General features: G+C 43.6%; 2 protein-coding genes across 2 annotated transcripts; one reads left to right on the top strand and one right to left on the bottom strand.

Moving 5' to 3' along the window:
- Window positions 1-127: 127 nt before the first annotated feature.
- Window positions 128-2,845, bottom strand: ppp1r11 (protein phosphatase 1, regulatory (inhibitor) subunit 11). The gene is made up of 3 exons (XM_083684369.1): window positions 2,596-2,845; window positions 2,130-2,238; window positions 128-2,006 (listed from the first exon to the last, which is right to left on the bottom strand). Exons 1-3 carry the CDS (start codon window positions 2,689-2,691, stop codon window positions 1,816-1,818), a joined length of 396 nt encoding a protein of 131 aa, XP_083540495.1. The 5' UTR covers window positions 2,692-2,845; the 3' UTR covers window positions 128-1,815.
- A 103-nt stretch (window positions 2,846-2,948) lies between these two features.
- On the top strand, window positions 2,949-21,186 carry vars2 (valyl-tRNA synthetase 2, mitochondrial). Its single transcript, XM_083685304.1, has 32 exons — window positions 2,949-3,147; window positions 3,475-3,684; window positions 3,809-3,890; window positions 4,148-4,248; window positions 4,434-4,555; window positions 4,972-5,038; window positions 5,211-5,308; window positions 5,519-5,600; window positions 5,872-5,991; window positions 6,136-6,244; window positions 6,339-6,427; window positions 7,763-7,853; window positions 8,080-8,207; window positions 8,341-8,444; window positions 9,028-9,109; window positions 9,218-9,294; window positions 9,555-9,642; window positions 9,957-10,050; window positions 10,307-10,377; window positions 10,535-10,660; window positions 10,890-10,994; window positions 11,393-11,461; window positions 11,591-11,669; window positions 11,901-12,031; window positions 12,320-12,472; window positions 12,805-13,059; window positions 13,463-13,574; window positions 13,800-14,005; window positions 14,205-14,354; window positions 14,907-15,205; window positions 15,354-15,500; window positions 20,750-21,186. The coding sequence occupies exons 2-30, from the start codon at window positions 3,478-3,480 to the stop codon at window positions 14,970-14,972; spliced, it is 3,264 nt and encodes a 1,087-aa protein (XP_083541430.1). The 5' UTR covers window positions 2,949-3,147; window positions 3,475-3,477; the 3' UTR covers window positions 14,973-15,205; window positions 15,354-15,500; window positions 20,750-21,186.

Consider the following 21,186-nt stretch of genomic DNA (forward strand, 5'->3'; position numbering starts at 1 on the left):
TTCATTCTACTGTTCATGTTCCATACAATCTAACACAATGCTTGTTGGACCACAGAACATGGACTAATGTAGCATGGCATATCTGTTGTTCCGACTCATGTGACACACAAAATACAAAGTAACTTCATCACAGTTCAAACCTTTTTTATTCACATTAAATCTGCTCTCATATGATTTTATTTATGTACAGAAAGGTGCATTACCAGTACAGGAACATTGTACATATGTGTGAAATCATGTCATAGAAAATGGTGTCAGATGGTGGGACTTTGTGTAATCTGTAAAACAGTATTTTGTCACATATCAAACACAGTTTGAGTAATATGGTGTTGGTTGGAACTACAGAGAATGAAATCTTAGACATTGAAGTTTGGTCATCGTTGAGACACACAGCCCAAGCTACCAGCAATTCATCATCATGCAACATCTCCCTACAAATACTGCACCCACACCCATAACAGCTTGATCAGGACTAGGCCTACTGTATGCCAATTTCTATTTATTCTGAATTCACATGTACAATTCCAGTGTAGTATGGAATGTACCGAATACCAAATAAGTGGCATTTAGCTATCGCCTTTCAGTAGAACACATATCAATCTCTGCAGATCACAGCAGATTAAGCACAATAACCATGGGCTTCTCGTAAGCCTTTTATTTAGATTGGCAACTTTTGGAAACCAGCATGCAGCTGACATTAATGCCAATGTTGTCCTGGTGCTGTCAGACTCGGGTGAAGAATGAATGAAACGTTGGCACCAACAGGGATATATGTTCTGTTACACCAGCATGACTTTTGAGCCTTTTCTGATTCTTTGTGACATAGCAGCCTCTTTCCTTTCCTTTCCGGTCTTAAATTTAACCTTGTCAAGAAATAACATCCTTTGAACCTTTCTATACAATGTCTGATGTCTGACTGGGAACCCTGAAAGATAACTAAAAAAACCATTTGACATCCTCGAACGTACCCAAAATAGCTAGAATAAGCCAATGTGTGACTGCCACCAATTCTATTCTGTTTAGGGGTGCCAAAACACAACACTTTTGAGTTTGAGGATTGTCTGTAAAATATGCAGAGAGGATACTGTATCAAGAAACTTTCACTGCACTCATCAACCAAAAAGTGATAAGTAACCACTAAAGCAATGTTAAAGTGAAACTCGACCAGCTAAGCTATCTCCTTTTCCTTGAAACAGTAGGCTACCCTAATTACTGTACCCATCAAAATAATTGTTGTTATCGAAACTGTTTTAAGTCAAACAATATCTATTGTTTTCATAAAACAAATTAAGCTGTTTGCTCTTAATGTGTTAATGGGGGCTTTTAGAAAATATCATGAAACCATCCAAATTTACAATAGTAGCTGTACTAACACGCTTTTTTTCATATCCTTTAGGCAGAGATAGAGAGACAGGCTATTTCTGCTTTCTTGTCAGAGCATCACCTCACCAAAGTCTTGTTTGACAAGCAGAAACAAACTGGTACCCAGGTCCCTGGTTATATGATGCTGTAGGATAATTAAGTTAAATCAAGTATTAAGACGAACAAATAAATAAGGAAAAGTAATCTTTGTAAAAAAAAAAAGTAAAATGATTGTATTTTATACAATGAACTCCCAACTCCTCTACTCTACTCTACTAACAAATAGGCATAAAATATAGACTGTGTCCTCCTGCCTCTCCCAATCTTTTTAGAGGTCTTCCTTTTCCTCCTTAGTAATGCAGTGACTGAACTTAATGAGAGTGAGTGAAATAGCGTAATGTGTCATTGTCATAATCAGAACCCCCCTCAACACATCATGGATTCTCATCACTATTAGTGGGCGTGGGATCCTCCAGAGCTCGGGGGCACCGTGGTCCCACCACCTCCTCTCGGTCCGTGCCTATCACTCCCATGTCCCCCATGTCCCAGAATGCAGTGTGCACTTCCACAGCCTTCGTCGTCATCTCCTTCACTTTCAGAGGAGGACTCTCCGAACTGTTTGGGCTTCTCGTAAACACAGCAACCTATGGGAGTGTCAGGACAGAAGATTCAATTGTCAGGATGGACAATAATACGAATTCCTGCATGCAAGCACCATACAAGGGAGTGCATTTACACAGAAAGAAAGGTGTGGCATTGACACTCACACTTGGATGATCTCCTTCCCAAATGCTCATTGTCCACTGTGTCACTGGACCACTCCACCTTCTTATCCGTCTTCCTCTTCCTCAGCTTTATGGTCAGGCTGCGTCCCTCCTGAAATATACAGACAGGGACCTTTGAGTTATCCATCTCTCCACACACAAGCACTTGTACATATTTGGGGTCATATACTGGAGTTTGCAAATCAACATTACGTTTAGTAATCGGTTAGGCTGATACACAGTTAACTCACATTATAAATTGACAACTAGACCATCAAGCAAGCAAGCAAGCAATTTCCCCATAATAACCAACATGAATTGGCAAGCTAGCAAGCTGTTTAATTACTTGGCTAGATGAGCGTCTATGGCCGCTGCTTTCTGCTGTAGTATAGGTGTGGCCGTTGGCCATACGAGAATCGATCGCAAACCATTTCTTCCTTCATATCTTCATTATAACGCGTAACCATACCTGCTGGGGCGGTGGCGGTGTGTCAGCTTGGACAGTCTCTGTTATCGTCTCACTAGAAGTACCTGGGACCTCCGCCATCCTGATGTTAGCTGCCATTATGTTCTCTAATCAACTGTCAACAAAGGAATATGTCGACTACCTAACGTTATTTTAGGTACAGCAACCACTTGTTTTTTTTAAAATCCGTCTCGTTTGTTCGAATTAATAAAATCTGTCTCGGCAAAACAGACCCACACGACTCGACGAGAAGCTATTTGGGGAAATAATTCTTCGATGGACCACTTCCCGTCGCACTTCGAACAAAACAGTCCGATGAGAAACATTGCTTGCGAAACTGAACTGAACCACCCTATTTTGCGTCGCTCAAGGAGTATAATTATTATTATTATCACACCTCTAGATCTAGTTCGGATTATCACTTCTAAATTAGGCATAACGCTATCGTATGATAACGTAACAGAACATTTTAGAAAGAAACGGAACACAAATTAAACAGGTCGTAGTTGAGAGGTCGCAGCTAACATGTCTGCACACACGAGCACATAATTGAAGGTATTTACACTCTTTACATGATATAGAACTTACTGTAAGAGAATAGATGCGTAGATCTCTTTCGGACATGTATTTATTCGATAATAGATTGTATTCTATTGTGTCTAGCTGTCTATTTGTTAGATTAATCCATTTCAATAGACCTGAAAATGCATTTAACAGTTGCAAAGAAGGAAATCAGTGACAGTGACATTGGCACATTAATGAGACATCACTGGCATTCAGTGATTTGCAATGACGTTCTCATAACTTTTTCAGAACTGCGAATTCAACATCTCTCTACCTCTCCTTCACATTCAACCTCCAGCCTCTTTATTTGTTTTGCAGAAGATGTGGAGGCCCACCTGTGCCCTCTCTGTGAGGGTGGCAGAGAGAGGGGTACACAGAATATGGGAGACTTGGCCATGCAGGTTCTGTTCCCGCAATGCTGTAAAACCACCTTCTTCCCCCTCGTCTCAAACAACCTCTCGAACCCAAGCAGAGAAACAGAGGAGGAAGCGAGAGAGGGAGAAGGCCATACTGAGCAGTCAACAAAATGTAGGTGGCAATGACTCAATGTCAATGGACTGGTTGTGACATATGCTACCCCATATGTCTTTGCTTACTTATTTCCTAAACTTTCAACATGCCAGTTGACCAGATTGATCCATGCCCTTTATAGAATGTTGAAGATGAAGGAATGAAATGGAGTGAGAAAGAGAGGATAGTGTACAGTGCTTCCACCCTTCCTGGGGAAAAGAAAGGTAATGTATTTTCCAGACTTGGACCCTATTACTGTCATTCTGGTATACAGTATGTCCACATTTTGAATGACCCTAGACGTCAGTCTTGTTCAGCCTGAGCCTACTCCATTGTGGTTCCCTCTCTAAAGCAATATTCGGGGGTGCAGTGCGTGTGTGTTGTCTCGGGGGGAGGGGGGGTGCAAAAATTACCACATTCCAACAATTGATGTGATTTAATTGCATGGCCAATAAACAGTCTTTGTCTTTGTCTTTGGTAGACACCACCCTGCCCTTCCCTTCCTCCTACAGTCCTGAATATGTGGAGTCCAGCTGGTACCAATGGTGGGAGAAAGAGGGATTCTTCACCCCAGAGCACCACGTAAGAGAATAAAACACCACAAGCCACACGCTGTAAACTAACCCATGGTTTCCCCAAATGATTTGATAACAACGACGTAGAGTAATAAGTGTAATTTACGATGTAATAACGATGTAATACTCGTATGCGTTGTGTGTTTATGCTTCTATCTATTCTAAAGTCTGTTTGTTTTTGGTACGATTTAGGACAGGCTCCCACATGCGGTGAATCACTCCTTCTCCCTGTGTATCCCTCCACCAAATGTGACTGGCAACCTACACCTTGGGCATGCTCTTACAGTCGCCATAGAGGATGCTTTGGCTCGCTGGTAATGATTTTTTGATGAACTAATATGGAATCTCATGGATACAGATGTGTTTTGGGGCGCTTGGTGGCGTAGCACACTAATGCGCATGCCACGTAATCGCAAGGTTCCTGGTTCGATTCCGACCCCCGACATATCTTGCATGTCATCCCTCCTCTCTCTCACCCATCCTTCCTGTCAATCTCTACTGTCTCTGTCCCAATAAAGCAGAAATGCCCTAAAAAAAAACTAAAAAACTAAAAACATACAGATGTGTTTTGTTTGGTTGTCATGTGAATAGTACTTGGTTTGAGAAAATTCACCATGCAAGATTGTGCCGGTCATTTGACAGTTGACTGAACTGAAACACATTTAATGATAGTGTAATGGAGTTGGTTGAGGAAACTTGATCTATATGGGTGTATTGATCTCTCTGCCAGGCGGAGGATGCAGGGCTATAAAGTGCTTTGGGTACCTGGCTGTGACCATGCTGGCATCGCTACACAGGTATGCCTCTCTTCCTGACCTGACTACCCAGATTCTCTTTCACATATTTCCCATAAAAGTGATGATGCAGCACCGTTGTCATATTTAGCAGTGTGTGAAACGCTCCATCATAGCGTGTTAGGAAGCTGGGAATGATTACAAGTATATGTCAACTCTCTGCTGTCTCCCTCAGACTGTGGTGGAGAGGAGGTTGTTCAGGGAACAAGGGAAACGCAGACAGGACCTCAGTCGGGAGGAGTTTCTACAGGAGGTGTGGAACTGGAAGAAGGAGTGAGTTTTCTTTCTTTCTTTCTCTCTCCTCTCTCTCTCTCTCTTTCTCTCTCTCTCTCTCTCTCTCTCTCTCTCTCTCTCTCTCTCTCTCTCTCTCTCTCTCTCTCTCTCAACGGTAGTGCTTTCCTCTGTCATGACAGAAATCATATACACTTTTGTGAGATGATGGAAGATTATCACATTGTCTCGTATGTGTCCTGTGTGCTCCAGCAAGGGAGATGAGATCTATCATCAGCTGAGGACACTTGGGGCATCACTGGACTGGAGCAGAGCCTGCTTCACCATGGACCCGGTAACATGTTGTGATCACTTGATTAACATTTAGAATGAGATAGTATGTTGATGTTATGACAGTAATGTCACCTGCTCACCCCTCTATTTGTGTGTGTGTGTGTGTGTGTGTGTGTGTATGTGTGCTTGCATTTCTGTGTGTGTGTGTGTGTGTATGTGCTTGCATTTGTATGTGTGTATGTGTGTGTATGTGCTTGCATTTCTGTGTGTGTGTGTGTGTATGTGCTTGCATTTCTGTGTGTGTGTGTTTCTGTTTCTGTGTGTGTGTTCAGGGCTACAGCAGGGCTGTGACCGAGGCCTTTGTGAGGTTGTGTGACTCTGGTTTGATCTATCGGTCTGAGGGTTTGGTCAACTGGAGCTGTGCTCTGGAGTCTGCCATCTCCGATATAGAGGTGAGGATGCTCAGTCCCTACCTAGCAGGTGACCCCCCTTGTGCTCACCTGTGCTCTGGAGTTGAACGTGATTTTCTTTCATTTCTAGACATGAGATATTAAATGATATTGACTTATATTTCATGGTCTGACGTCGTCTTGTAGGTTGACTCCAAGCAGCTCTCTGGGCGGACCTTGTTGTTTGTCCCCGGCTACCAGAAGAAGGTGGAGTTTGGGACCATGGTTACCTTTGCGTACCCTATAGAAGGCCAGGGTGAGTGATTGTGGTTGACCTGTCATTCGACCCCTATTGTATGTCTGGTCCTCTCTGTGATACTGGGTCTCCTGTCTGTCATGCTCGTTGACAGATGGAGAGGTGGCGGTGTCGACCACACGTCCTGAGACTATGCTGGGAGATGTAGCCATCGCTGTGCATCCTGATGATCCTCGATATCAGGTTGGTATACTGTACACACACATGCACGCACGCACGCACGCACACACACACACACACACACACACACACACACACACACACACACACACACACGCATGCACACACACACACACATACAAATCCACGCACACGCACACACACACACACACACACACACACACACACACACAAATCCACTCACACACACACACAGGTCATTCACAGATGTGCAGTGACCTTCAATCCCATATACTGTAAGCTTGTATTGTAACTATATGCATCAATAACATTTTTCAATCACATTTTTCAATTTCAATCACTGAGTTCCAACCCATTAAACAGACAGGCATTGACTTTAATCAGTGGATTGGTATCATACTGACTGTGGCACAGAAACAGTCTCAATACAATGTTCAAGTAACATAGAAAAGATAACATCAACTATAGTAAATCGGGGGAGGCTTGTGGAGGTAGAAATCGGAGGACGGGTTCATTGGAATGTATGGAATGGAATGGAAACGTGTTTGACACCATTCTTTATTCTGTTCCATGCATTATTTAACAGCCAATCAGAGGGCTGAATATTACAGCCAATCAGAGGGCTGGATATTACAGCCAATCAGAGGGCTGGATATTACACCAAACCTAAACTATTACTCACCCCAAAAAATAAATCTATTTTTACCCTTACAGGTGCAGTTTTATTTTTCTGATTCTTGCTTCAGTGTATGTTCGCTTTGCAAAAAGGAGGCTTATTAGTGAGCTTGCTAATGTTGTCAAATATGATAGAAATATGTTTGTTTAAGCAGGGATGATATGAATGGACATGCCCCACTGATATAAAGCTTGTCACTCTTTACCAAGTAGCCTAGGCTGCTCATGCCATTGTATTGCCCCCTGGTGTAGACTTTAATATAGAGGACTTCAGAGTGCAAGACCGCAAGGAGGACCTCCTTGGTGAAGGATGTGATTGTTTCTCCTAATATATTGTGGTTTTATTTGATGTATTAATTTCCATATTTAACTGTATTTTGTATGTGTTGTTTTGTTATTGTGTAAATATTGTGGACAGGGTGCACCTGCAAAAGAGGCCTTGGTCTCAGTGTGTCTCCTCTGTACAAATAAAGGTTTTAAAAAAGAAACAAAAGGGGGCTGTAAACAGAAGAACACACATCACTAAAAATAGCTCCACTTACTTCCAGTGTGTTGAGGTACGCACGGAGACCATAAGATCTCGTAGCTCACAGATACAGGAGATATATCCTGATTTACTAGTACCCCCTAGTATGTTTCACATCATTTGTGGGGTTTAGAGGATGCTCTTTTGGCTGACTCACATTTTTTTTTTTTCTCCAGGCAGTTCATGGTAAACATTGCAGACATCCCTTCAGTGACAGACTCATACCCATCGTCACTGACACTACGGTGGATATGGAGCTTGGCACAGGTAGGTTGATTGTCATCGTTATTGCTCTTACTGGATTGGCATGGATAGCGATATTGGAGAATGTTAAAATGTGTTTTGTGTAGTCAGATACATCATATAAAAGCCGGTCATGTTTTTAGTGTGATGTAATCAAAATCAAACCTATAATCACTCACTGCAAGATGTTCCTTCTTTATTTGTTTTCCTTCCTTCTTTCTTTTTCTCTATCTCTGTCTGTTTTTCACAGGGGCTGTTAAAGTGACCCCAGCTCATGACCACACTGACTTCCTGCTCTCCCAGAGACACTCTCTTCCTCGCCTCACTGTGATTGGAGAAGATGGGACAATGACTCCTCTTTGTGGCCAATGGTTGGAGGTACATGACCTTTTACAAAAGCAGTTGTTGTCTTTGGGCTGATGTTATTCTTTTGGTGTTTCACTACATGTCAGAAATTGATGACTCATCTTTCTCCTCTGTCAATGGTTCTCTCTCATGTTCCTCTTTCTAGGGAGTGAAGCGTTTTGACGCCAGAGAACGAGTGATAGACGCACTTATTGAGAGGAAGATGTTCAGAGGAAAGCAGGATCACGCCATGTCTTTACCTGTCTGCAGGTAGAGGGAGACATATTCAGTGAAACCATTTCTATCTCTACTTTTATGCACACAGTATGTCCTGTCGGTCTCTCTTGACATTCAATGTAATGGAGTCATATAAAATAACAGGAAAAAAAAAAAAAAAAAAAAAACATGATTCCTCTTACTCAGAAAGAAAACATTTTTAAATGTAAAACAATTTAATATAATTTCAGTTTAGTGTAAACATTGTTTTCAGTGTAAAAATCCACACATTCATAATTGTAGGCCAAGAGGAGTAATTTTTTTAAGAGATTGAGATAATTCCCCACCAGAAACCGGTTAACTTGGGATTGATTGTTCCATAGTCCCGTAGTGAGATGTAGGTTACATCATCGTGCCTGCTGGGTAAATTTCCAGTCATGTATACAATACAAATGGATCAGTTACCAATATGAACTAAACAACAACAAAATCCTAAAATGTCTCTCTTCCCATCCTACCTTTGCCATCCTGACACCAGAGAGTGAAGGCCACACCCAGTTACGATGGTGAAGCTTTTTTGTCCTAAACTAGTAATTGAATGTTTCTCGTTCTTCTTCTTCTTTCCTTCTGTCCTTAGTCGCTCTGGGGATGTAATCGAACCATTGTTAAAGAAGCAGTGGTTTGTTCGTTGTGAAGAAATGGCCAAAAGAGCAGTCCAGGTAATTTGAGTTTCTCATTGTAAATATTTGTATGTAGGTCAGTTTGCCTCTGGGTCATTGAGCATGTGAACTACGTGTATGGAATGAATGGCATTGACTCCCCCCCAGGCTGTGGAGGATGGAGAGTTGGAGATCATTCCCCGCTTCTACACCAAAACATGGAAGAACTGGCTCTCCAACATCAGGTAATTAAAGGCCGTGTTTTTCTGCATTCCAAAAATGCGAACAATGGCATCAAACAGATTTGAAGCAACAAACCGGTTTGCTTGTGTTTTTACTGCTGCCCTGACGTCAGTGCTAAGAAGCACCAGGCTCTGTGTTTTAGGAGAGCAGCCCAACTGTTGCCCTTAATCCCTTTATTCTACTACGGCGATGTCATAAAAGACTCCTTGTAATGACTTATGTGATTTCAACAATGTGTGTCTGTTTGTTTTGTCCGCGTTAGTGATTGGTGCATTTCCAGACAGCTTTGGTGGGGTCATCAGATTCCAGCCTATCGAGTGGCTCTCCCAGATTCGGATAAGTCGCAGGAGGTGGGGCTTATCTTTAGTCAGCAAAGCTATCACATTGACCATTTTTCTACCCCTGGACATACAAGTCATTCCCCCCCATCAAACCTAAAGAGAGAGAAATCTCTGAAAACGCAACACTATTTATGAATACCCCAAACTGAACAATCGCTCAGTGAAATGTTTGTACAGTATCTCAATTAATCTCTCATTTAAGAATTTAATCAGGGTTACGTTTCTCACCAGAACTACCACACCTCCAATCCTGGCATTTTGAGTGTCTTATTACTGTAATGTAACCAGTGGTGTTTGTTCATTCTGTGTCTGTTTTCCCTCAGGAGCGCTGGGTGTGGGGCAGAAGCAAGGAGGAGGCCAGCCAGCGAGCAGCTATGAAATATGGAGTGATGTCTCACAGCATCACACTGACTCAGGGTGACTCGCCTCAATTCATCCCTGTCACTTACAGGATCAGAAGATAAATGAATGAAGTTGTTTGTTTCCAGAGACCGCTGGAGATAAATGGCACAGGAACAAAATCACGTTCAGATCTCTATCGTAACAACATTTATTTTGGAAAATAATATTCCTTTGAAGCCTGAACTTGAATGACCGTCGTTCCGTAAGCACACTGACATTCGTGTTTATTTGCTTATATTTCCTCACATTCGCTTTCTCTCTTCTCTCCCAGACCCTGATGTGCTGGACACCTGGTTCTCCTCGGGGCTCTTCCCCTTTGCCATGTTGGGCTGGCCACAGCAGGTAACTTAGCATCTTCTCCAGATGTTGTCACTCTAAACAAACAACGTCTCGCTCAGGGCTCTCATTACATCTACAACCGGAACTATGCCAAGAAGTATTCCATAACATTCACTTACTCTTACTCTTGTCCCCAATGTACGTAAATATGCGCCCACAGACAAGTGAGCTGCAGCAGTTCTACCCCAACACCATTCTGGAGACAGGAAGTGACCTTGTCTTTTTCTGGGTGGCCAGGATGGTGATGCTTGGCACAGAGCTGACTGGACAGTTGCCCTTCAAGCAGGTAATACCTCAAAACATGAACAGTGTGTGGTACCTCAAAACATGAACAGTGTGTGGTACCTCAAAACATGAACAGTGTGTGGTACCTCAAAACATATACCTCAACATGAACAGTGTCTTTAAACTGTGAATCACAAGAGTCACCCCTTGTTATCCCCCACCCCCACCCCCACACCCCTCCCCCCCCCCCCTCTCTCTCTCTCTCTCTCTCTCTCTTATCTCTCTTTTAGGTGCTCTTGCATTCTCTGGTGAGAGATAAACATGGCAGGAAGATGAGTAAATCTCTGGGAAATGTCATCGACCCTTTAGACGTCATTTCGGGCGTCTCTCTGGAGGTACTGTGGCAGGCCCAGCTGGGGGACATATATTACTTTTTATGAGTAGCTGTAATTTATCACATGGTAGATCAGAACACTAAATCCTCTGGGTGCTGGAAGGACACTGACTGTCGCCCTGGAATTAATAATCTTGTTCCGGCTGTAAAAACAACAGAGAGGGGTAGACGCCATGCAGCAGTGAACTTTACAGTGGAACTGGCGACAGAGCTTCGCAAACAGCCCTGTGGAGATACTCCACCTCTCTTCGTGTTTACTTAGTCAGATTAAAAAGCAAATGCCACATCAGCAACTTTCTCTCTCTCTCTCTCTCGCTCTCTCTCTCTCTCTCTCGCTCTCTCTCTTGCTCTCGCTCTCGCTCTCTTTCTCTCCCTCCCTCTCTTTATCTCTCCCCTCAGAGGCTCCAAGAGAAAGTGAAGGAGGGAAACCTTGACCCAAGAGAAATCACAGTTGCCATGGAAGCGCAGGTCAGTCTGACCACCGCCACCGCCCCCCCCCCCCCCCCCCCCCCTCTCTCTCCATCCCCATCCGTAATTTGTGGTAGTTCCCTCTGAGTGAGCATGTTCATTACATCCCTCTCTCATGTCTCCCTGTAGAGTAAAGACTTCCCTAAGGGGATCCCTGAGTGTGGGACAGATGCTCTCCGTTTCGCCCTCTGCTCTTACAAGGCACAGGGTGAGTGAATCCGTCACTCCCTCTTTATCTGAGGAAGAGGTCTATTTGTCAAACTCTATTTCACTCTTGTATAGTTTCACTTAGATGGCAGTTCGCTCAGAGACAGAGTCTCTCGTGGTTCTCCAGTGAAAGTAGTTACAGCACATGGTATCAATGACTGAGTGCTTATGCTGCATATCAGTGTCTTACGGTATGTCAGTATGATTTTGTGTCTGTCTGTCTTTCCCTCAGGAGAAGACATCAGTCTGTCTGTGTCCCAGGTGCTGAGCTGTAGGCATTTCTGCAATAAGATGTGGCAGACAGTGCGCTTTACGCTGGGAGTACTGGGGGACAGAGGTGCTGAACTGGGAACACTGGCCCAGGTAATGGATCAGAGATGTACTGTAACACGCCTACAGTACACATATGAATATTCATTTTAATTACCCATTCACTGATCTGTTGGCTGTCATATTTCTCTCACTATTCTGTTCAGGCTAAAAATGGCAGTTTAGCTGGAAATCCATAATGTAAATATTGACCACACAGAAATAAATGAGGTAGTAGAGTAACCCACACATTTTCTTGCTCTGTCTCTCTCTCTCTCTCTCTCTCTCATTTGTGTGTGTCTCTCTCGCCCCCCCCCCCTCTCTCCCTCCCTCTCTCTCCAGACCTCTCCTCTGAGCAGCATGGACCGGTGGGTGTGCTCTCGACTCTACAGCACGGTTCGACAGTGTGAGCAGGGCTTTGGGACCTACGAGCTCCACTCTGTCACCTCCGCCCTGCACTCTTTCTGGGTGCACAGCCTCTGTGACACCTATCTGGTGAGGATCCCTCACGGCCCATTGTGCTGTGAAAGGCCCATAGTGCTGTGAAAGGCCCATGGTGCTGTGAAAGGCGTCCACGAATCTGAGTCGGAGCTGCTATAAAAACATGAAATGAAGACTCTAAACGGTGTTTAATCAGCCCATTCGACAACTAATCACTCCTATGTCTGGCTCTTGCTCTTTCTGTCTCGTTTCTCTTTCTCTCTCGTTCTCTTTCTCTCTTTTTTTTCCCTCTCGCCCCCTCTCTCTGTCTGTCTCTCTCCCCCCTGTCTCTTTTTCTCTCTCTCTCTCTCTGTCTCTCTCTCGCTCTGTCTCTCTCTGTGGTGTAGGAGTGCATCAAGCCAGTGCTGAGCCAGCAGGACTCTGGGGCAGAGGGCCAGATCAGCACAGAGCACAGTGAGAGCCAGAGGCAGGTGGCCAGGAGCGTGCTCTATCACTGTGTGTCAGTCTCTCTCGCCCTCCTCTCCCCCTTCATGCCCTTCCTCACAGAGGAGCTGTGGCAGAGGCTCTACCCACTCAGAGGTAGTGGAGATAAGGCCACGGCCAGCTTATGCGTGCAGCCCTACCCACAGTCCTTCCAAATGGTAAGGAACTGATACCGTGTGACACGCATGCACACACACACACACACACACACTTCACTCTAAAACCTGACTTATATATATCATTTAGCTGACGCTTTTATCCAAAGCGACTTACACTGCAGTGAGTGCATACATTTCAGTATATATGGTCCCAACAGGAATCAAACCCACAACCTAAGCGTTGTTAGCGCCATGCTCTATCGACTGAGCCACAGAGGACCACTTGGGACCTATCTGTAGACTGACTGTCTCTACAGACTCATTGTGAACTTATATGGCTTGTGGAATGATAGTGGGTGCAGACAAACACACTGGTTGTTGGTTTAGTCCATTCTTTGTTCTGGCACTCTACCTCCTTCCTTGAATTGTTTTACCTCTGATTGGGATTCTTCTATGCTGTCAGGCACACTGGCATTTCCCCCAAGAGGAAGCAGATTTCATTCTGGTACAGGAAGTGGTCAGAGTGGCCAGGTCCCTCCGGGCCCGGTGTGGCATGACCAAGGAAAAGCCTGACAGTAAGTAATTTGCCTGAACTGGAGTGACTCTACTTTGTCTCTAAGCAGAATTCAGCTCCAGCATTCACTCCAAAGAAGCTCACCCACAGGCTATCACACACAGAGTAGAGATCTGAAACATTTAGAATTTTGACATGTGACCAATATATACTGTACTGTAGGATTGTGTAATATAGCTGCGTTGCACACGAGTGAGAAACTCTGATGGAAGCCCATGTGTTCCAGTGTGGGCGGTGTGTTCACCCAGCCAGGCACAGACCCTCCAGCACTTTGGCTCGGCTGTTCTGGCCCTGGGCCGCATTTCCAACCTCCACCTCTACTGCCCTCAGGAGAGCAATGCCTCCCCCTCCTACCCTCCTGCTCCCCCTCCCCCTAAAGGCAGTGCTGTGGGTGTGGTAGACCACTCTTGTCAATTACACCTCAACGTTCAGGTAAACGGCATCCCTTATTTGAGCACATACCTGCACACAGGTTATATACACATTACACACCGCATTAACTCTATGTATTATAGTTTCATTACTTTTGTTATATATTTTTATGTATTGTTGGTCGTCTGTAGTGCAATATGGCATCACAGTAAGCTGTTGTTGTCTTCCATTTTTCTGTTGGCTTGATTTACTTGTCAAGGGCGGCGGGAATGTGGACAAAGAGAACCTCCGCCTCTCCCAACGCAAAGAGAGGCTCCTCTCGAAGCTTGAACAGTCTCTCTCTCGAACCAGAGTACTAAACTATGAAGAGAAGGTTCCAGAACATGTGAGGCTGGGGACACAGAACAAGGTGAGAAATAGTTGGGGGAGGAAAAATGGCCAGGGAGGAGAGTAGGCTAGAGTTTAGAGTATCAGGGGAGGCTGGTGGAAGTAGAAATTGGAGGACGGGCTCATTGTAACCATTTGATAACATTCCTCATTCCATTCCATGCATTACAATGAGCCTCTCCTCCAATTTCTACCTCCACCAGCCTCCCTACTAGAGTATGTATCAAAGACTGATAAACAGAGCAGTGACCAATACAACAGAATGAGCTCTGGCATGAGTGGTATGCAGTGGAAGCTGGTGGAGGCAGAAATCGGAAGAGAGGCTCATTGTAATGCATGGAATGGAATGAGGAACGCTATCAAATGGTTTGACACCATTCCTCATTCCATTCCATGCATTACAACGACCACACAATTGCTTTTTTGTGGTGAACAGTTTTGACATGAACTGGAGCAATGGCAGGCCATTGTGGAACACTGACGAAGTGGGTCTTTTGGGAGCACTCGCATTTTTGATTGTACTGTTATTGCAATTGTTTTTCTCCTTCCTCTCTCTCTCGGATCGACTATTTAGATCTCAGCCTTGGAGCAGGAGTTGAAGAACATTGAGGACCAGCTGTTGACATTACAGGGACATTGACAACAACAGCTGCAGCTAAAGGAGAGAACGTCACAGAGCGAGCTGATGACCTCCCCCTGCGATTGATTCATTGCCGGGTTTCAACTCTGTGTCTGGAATTGATCGAGCGGATGGACCACTATTTGCCATTGAACTCATTTTGCTCTAGAACAGTCCTGCATCTACATCCAGTGACCCAATCAAGCTTCACATAACATGAATGTAAAATAAATTATTCATAAACCATATTTTGTGTAAGTGTCCATAAGATTTCATTCCTAGATATCTTATTACATTCTGGGAGTGATTGTACTGGTGGGTCTTGGGATCCATCTCAAAAGTTTTAAGCGGCTCCCTCTCCTTGTTTCCTTTTTTTCCACCTGCACCAACCTATAAGCACAGAGGAAAGCCATATGAGGATGCCTGCTTGGAAGTCGCTTGCATCCTACAATAACGTAGCCTACTATCAATGCTGATGGAAGGAAGGAAGGAAGAAAGGAGACTTGAAGGGCCACTATACCATGGAGATGCCATCATTCAAGGTTATTGGTAAGCATCAGCAACAGGCAGTATTCACCAAGTGACGTTCAAAGCTTCTGGTTTCATGTCTAGTCAACACGTCAACTCTATCAATGAACCCAGGGGCGGAGCCAATCAGCAAGAGAAGAGGGGGGAAAAAGAGGATAGACTGCGCAGGGCGAGGACCAGCTGGCACTGACAAGGAAGGAAGGATCACGCTGGGTTAGTTCAGCTGTGCAGTGACACATTTTGATAAGTTGCTTATGGTCAACTAGACATTTTCGATATTGCCAATTTCTCTGCGCCACCGCCTCACGACGGTTGTCAAGGAACTTTGTTGCTAGGGTAAATTGTAGAGAGGAGGAGGAGGAGGAGGAGGAGGAGAGGGGGGGAGTAGGGGTTAGGGGCTGGCCTTGCTTAATGACTCAATCCGGAAGTGGAGTATGGAGACAGTACATTCAGCGGTGTCAAATGAAAAATACCGTTAGAGTACAGGCAGTGATACACAGACACTGGCTTGAGGGGAATTGGTGCAGAACAGTGGTGAAAGGGTGATGTTTAGCGCAAATTCATCTTTGAGAATGCCCATGACGATACAAAGAATTGAACACATCTAAATGGCGGATCCAAGGTAGTGAGGGGTGAAATAGGGGAAATGGGAGCGAGGGGTGGACATACAGAGAGCTACTGACACCGGTGAGGGGCAGAGGGAAAGGAATACAACAAGTGAGACTATAGACGATCTCTCTGAGAATCATCAACATCCAAACTGTATTTCCAGATTGCAAGAAACACGTCCTGCAGTGGGAAATGAAAAGGTGAGATAATAGAGATTTAACATGTGCATTAGGGCAGTGCTGGCAAGATAGCGTTACGTGTCTTTAGAGCTGACATTGGATTTTTGTTTAGCCATACGGGACAGTTTGGTCGTATGAAGATGACGAGGTTGCAATATTTCAAAGAATATCATAATCAGATTGTTGATGTGGTTTCTAGTTAGCGGGTGTTAGCTATATAGCTACATCAATTGTGTATCATTTGCAGCAGACCCAGTCCGTTGTACTGAACTGAGGCTTCAGGCTATCTTCTATAAGAATCTGATCATGCTGCCCCATGCAATCGCCTCATGCAATCGCCTCATGCACTGCCACTAGCAAAATTGCATTCGCTAGCTGGTGGACTAAAGCTGCTGCCATCTAAAGCTGTAGTACAAACCACAGACATTTAGGAATTTTTTTCTGAGATCCTGGCTGGTTTGTTACAATGTCTGGCTGCCAAAACAAAGTAGCCAGTTGGCACACAATGAAACACTGTTGACTCTATTCAGTTCTTCAGTGTTTTCTTCTCTGACGGCACTTTTGTTTAGTTTTATATCAAGTCTTTTGTTGAACTTCGACCCCCTGTTTCATGTGAATTATCCTACCAGGTACTTACACGCACTGAGAGGGGGGAGGGAGAGGGGGGATATGGGGTTTCAACTGGCTGGCTCTCTCTCTGTGTGTGTGTGTGTGTCTATGTGTGTGTGTGTGTGTGTGTCTGTGTGTGACAGAGAGCAGCAACAAATCCCTCCCACTCTTTCTGCTCTCCCTCCCCTTTTCTTTCTCATTCTGCCCTTGCTTTTAAACTCTGTGGTGTTGAAAGGCAAAGACTGGGAGATCTGTCTGTTCAGGTACTGTAGAATGGTTCTTGCTCATTTTGTTAAATGATTCTTGTATTTGTCATTCTTGCAGTGTTGTCAAGTAGCTTTTGATTTCTAGCTTTGATTCCTCTGTCTTCCACTCTGTTGTGTTTTCCCCTCATACCCTAAAACTTCTGCCCTCTTTTCTTCTCTTTCCCTTTTCCTCCCTCTGATGAACAGCTTTCTTCCCTCTCTGTCATAAAACTTTCCTGTGTTGCAATCTTTCCCTGTGAGTGTGTGAACTAAAGCCATGTGTTCCTGATGTAATTTTAACCCTTTGTGTGTGTCAGCAAGTTCAGGCTAGACTGCATTTTGGTGTTCCATTTGCACAGATTTATTGGGAAGAGTTTAACATCTTGAGTTGGCCCGATATTAGAAATGTTCGAATATTGTGATATTTGGAGCACATCATAATATTTGGAGCATATTGTGATATTATTCTCTTATTGACAATAGTCTGTAAAAGTGCTTAAAACACTAGATATGTGCAGGGCAAAGCACATCTAGCATTGAAAACGTGTCTTTGTTTCACCGGACTATTTACAACACCACCCATACACCCACACATGTTCTGCAGTTCAGTCATTTTTGCTCATACTGGTATGTCTCCATTGTACTTCAGCAATGAACGATACAGTATTATCCTATATCATGATATTTTCCCAAGTAATGTCGTGACTACGAAAATAGGGATATCGCCCAACCCTCGTAGATATCTATAAATCTATTTATTCATTTTTGAGCACTCAGTTTAAGATGCAATCGGCCTAATAACAATGAGACTATCCATCATTTCTTCACAGTTCAAAGTACCGGTTCGGCTGGTTTGGCTCATTTTAATACCGTGTGCATGTTGGAGTACAGTTGATAAACTGGAACAGAAGAACAATACTGGTCAGACGGAACCTTTTCTCTAAGCAGATAGTGAGCAGGCTACTTAGTATTCTGACGACCATGCTTACAAGATTATTGTTAGCCTATATTTATCACCTGTAATTGGTTTAGACACCTCTCTTGTTGAAAATCTCCAGTAGAGGATACATTGACCTTCTTCTCACAACCCTACCTAATCACTCACTTTCTGCTCCTTCTTCTTCTGTCAACACAATATCTTAACTGTCAAATTCAGTGTTTAACCGGCCCCTCCCTCTTTTTCATCTCTTCGCTCCTTATTCCCACAATTTGTATATCCTCTCAGTATAGACAGCAGATCCCTGCTTTGCCTACAGGAAAATATTATTGAAGAGAATTTCAATGTGCTGATTAGGATAGGGTCAGGAGGACGTTACACTGTGTCGTGCATTTACGCCCATGTTTACTTTGGTTTCTGTTTTAGGGAATTGGACTTTGTCATTTCAGCACATTTTCAGTCGTTGAGAAAGTAGCTATTCCAGCATGTCCAGCTGTTGCAAAAGTAGTAGGCTAGATTCCAAGCTGACTTGCTCTATAAGCTTGAAAAAACATTTCACAATTGAGTATTTGCATCAATTGAGGTAGCCTATTTCTAGCATGTTTAGCCCATAACAGTTCTATATGGTTGAGCCTAGCTCTAGGCTATGTCTTAGTAATATCTTATTCTTCCATTTAGATCACCTCCATGATGGTTGGACCCTAGATCAGGGGGATGTATTGGGGGGGGGGGGGGGGACTGAAGCAAGTCCACGAACTAGAAAAAATAAATCCAGAAGAAACTTTGTGGGCTTGCAGAGTCGTATTTTAGTATCATAGAAACTAACCTTTAAAATTATGTTGTTTTGGAGTGACACCCTGAAGATCATAGTTAAGTGGCGGGTTGGAACATATTTTTGTACATGCAAATTTTGTACATGCACATTTTGTACATGCGCATTTTGTACATGCGCACACGCAGACACTTGGTGATTTGGGGACTTTCCCCTGACGCTGGGATCAGTATCAGTACTACTGTGCCCTCCATAAGTATTGGAAAGAGGAAGCATTTGGCCTTCCTCTTTCCAAACTCCAAAAGTTTCGACTTGAAATCAAACAATTACTACAAGGTTAGAGTAGAGATTCTCAGCTATAATGGGATAAAACTAAGACTCCTAGAAGATCAAAGTTAGCCTTTTACCCAAAACAATGAAGAGGTTAATCAGTATGGTTTATACTGACTGAAGCTGTAGTGACTGATGAATAGAAGAAAGGATGATGCCAGGTAGTTGAAAGGATAGATAGATAGATAGATAGGATAAGCCTGGGGTAGTTCAGTGGAGTGGGCAGAGGGTTGGTTGGTTTAGTGGTTGAGGATGGATCAATGGTTAGTTGGTCTGTTGGTTGGTTTGATAGATAGATAGATAGGATTAGCCAGGGATACTTCAGTGGAGTGGGTAGAGAGTTGGTTGGTTGAGTGGTTGAGACTGGTAGAATTGGTTGGTTAACCGGATGAGAGTTTTTGGAGTTACAAAAACCTTAATAGTTAAAAAAGTTGAATGGGTATCACTAAGCTTTTATCAGGGTTAATGAAGATTTTCTGGGTAGTTGAAAGAAAGTGAGATAGGTTGGTTGGTTGGTTGATTGGATGGATGAATGGATAAATGAAAGAGAGGATGGGTTGATGAGAGAGGGGAGGTATAGAAAGATCAAAACAATTAAGACGTTAACCAGTGTGGGTTATACTGAGTGAAGCAATAGTGACTGGTGAAAGGAAGAAAGGATGATGCTAGGTAAGGGTTAGATAGAAAGAAGGTTAGATAGGATCGACCTGGGGTAGTTCAGTGGAGTGGGTAGAGGGTTGGTTGGTTGAGTGTGATTATAGTTGGTTAAGCAAGCCCACCTAATTAGTGTGGAACTAGTAGAAGTGTGGAATGACAATAGATGAATGAAACAATAATAGGTAGTGTGTCACTAATCATAGCTAAAGGCTGAAAAGGTGGGTTTTTAACCTAGATTTAAACAATGAGAGTCTGATGGCCAAACACTGAGTGGCAGGCTGTTGTAGGAGAAAGACCTAACCCCTAGCTGTTTTTTTAGCAATTCAACGGCCGGAGTCCTGTGATCTAAGAGTTATTGTGGGTTAATAGTGTATAAACATATCCTTAATATAGACGCTATCCTGGCCGTTGATGGTTTTAAAAGTGAAATGTCAGACTTTGTTGTCAGTGTGGTCTCTCCCCAACTGCTGACAGGACTTTCTGTTCTTCCTGCACTGTGATAGACAGGCCTAAATGCATGGTATTTAAGTCATCTGTGCATGGACGGTAATGCATTCCTGAGCAGCACATGACAGCTTGATTCAGACTCACAAAACTGGTACTTCATAGATTGATGCACATACAGGCACACGACTATTTCATCCTGAAATGCATAACCTCGTCCCCAGGCTGTTGTGCACAGCGCACATAAGCCTGGAATAACAATGACTCAAACCTGGCTTGAATTGGTGAATTTACTGAGTAAAGTATTTGTTATTATTTGATTTCAGCAAATCACATGGCTGTGAGGTATAGCTCCGAATCAGAAACGTGTGGTGTGCAAGCTGTGATTGATTTCTATAACCTTTGTTTCCCCAACTGCAAACATTGAAATGTGCTGATCTGAACTCATTAGACCCTTCCTTTTCTCTCTCTCTCTCTTTCTCTTTTAGGATGATGGCAGAAGGATGACACCAAGGATTCTGATTCCCTCTACCCTGAAGTTATCCTAGTTCTCGCATTGCTAATTTATCCATACTCGCATCTCCCCCTTCGTTAACTTTCCTGCTTTTCTAAATTTCTTCCTGCCTCAACTGTCATTTTGGCACCCAATACAAAGACAGGGCACCCATGCAAAACATTAAGTGAATACATTTCCCTTCTCTATGTCTCTGGTAGGTTCAACGTCACCCTGTCATGTTATTCAAAACACTCTATGATAGGATGAGCACCTACCTATATTTCATAACAGTAAGGATGTGATCAGACCTCTCTTATTGGACATCTCCCCCTTTGTTTTATCTCTGTGATTGGGATACTGTCTTGAATCAACACCTTGTCCCTGACTGTAGTCACTATTCCTCACTTCATTCCCTCTTCTGGTGTCATT

This window comes from Argentina silus (genome assembly GCF_951799395.1).
Source record: "Argentina silus genome assembly, chromosome: 14".
Taxonomy (NCBI): domain Eukaryota; kingdom Metazoa; phylum Chordata; class Actinopteri; order Argentiniformes; family Argentinidae; genus Argentina; species Argentina silus.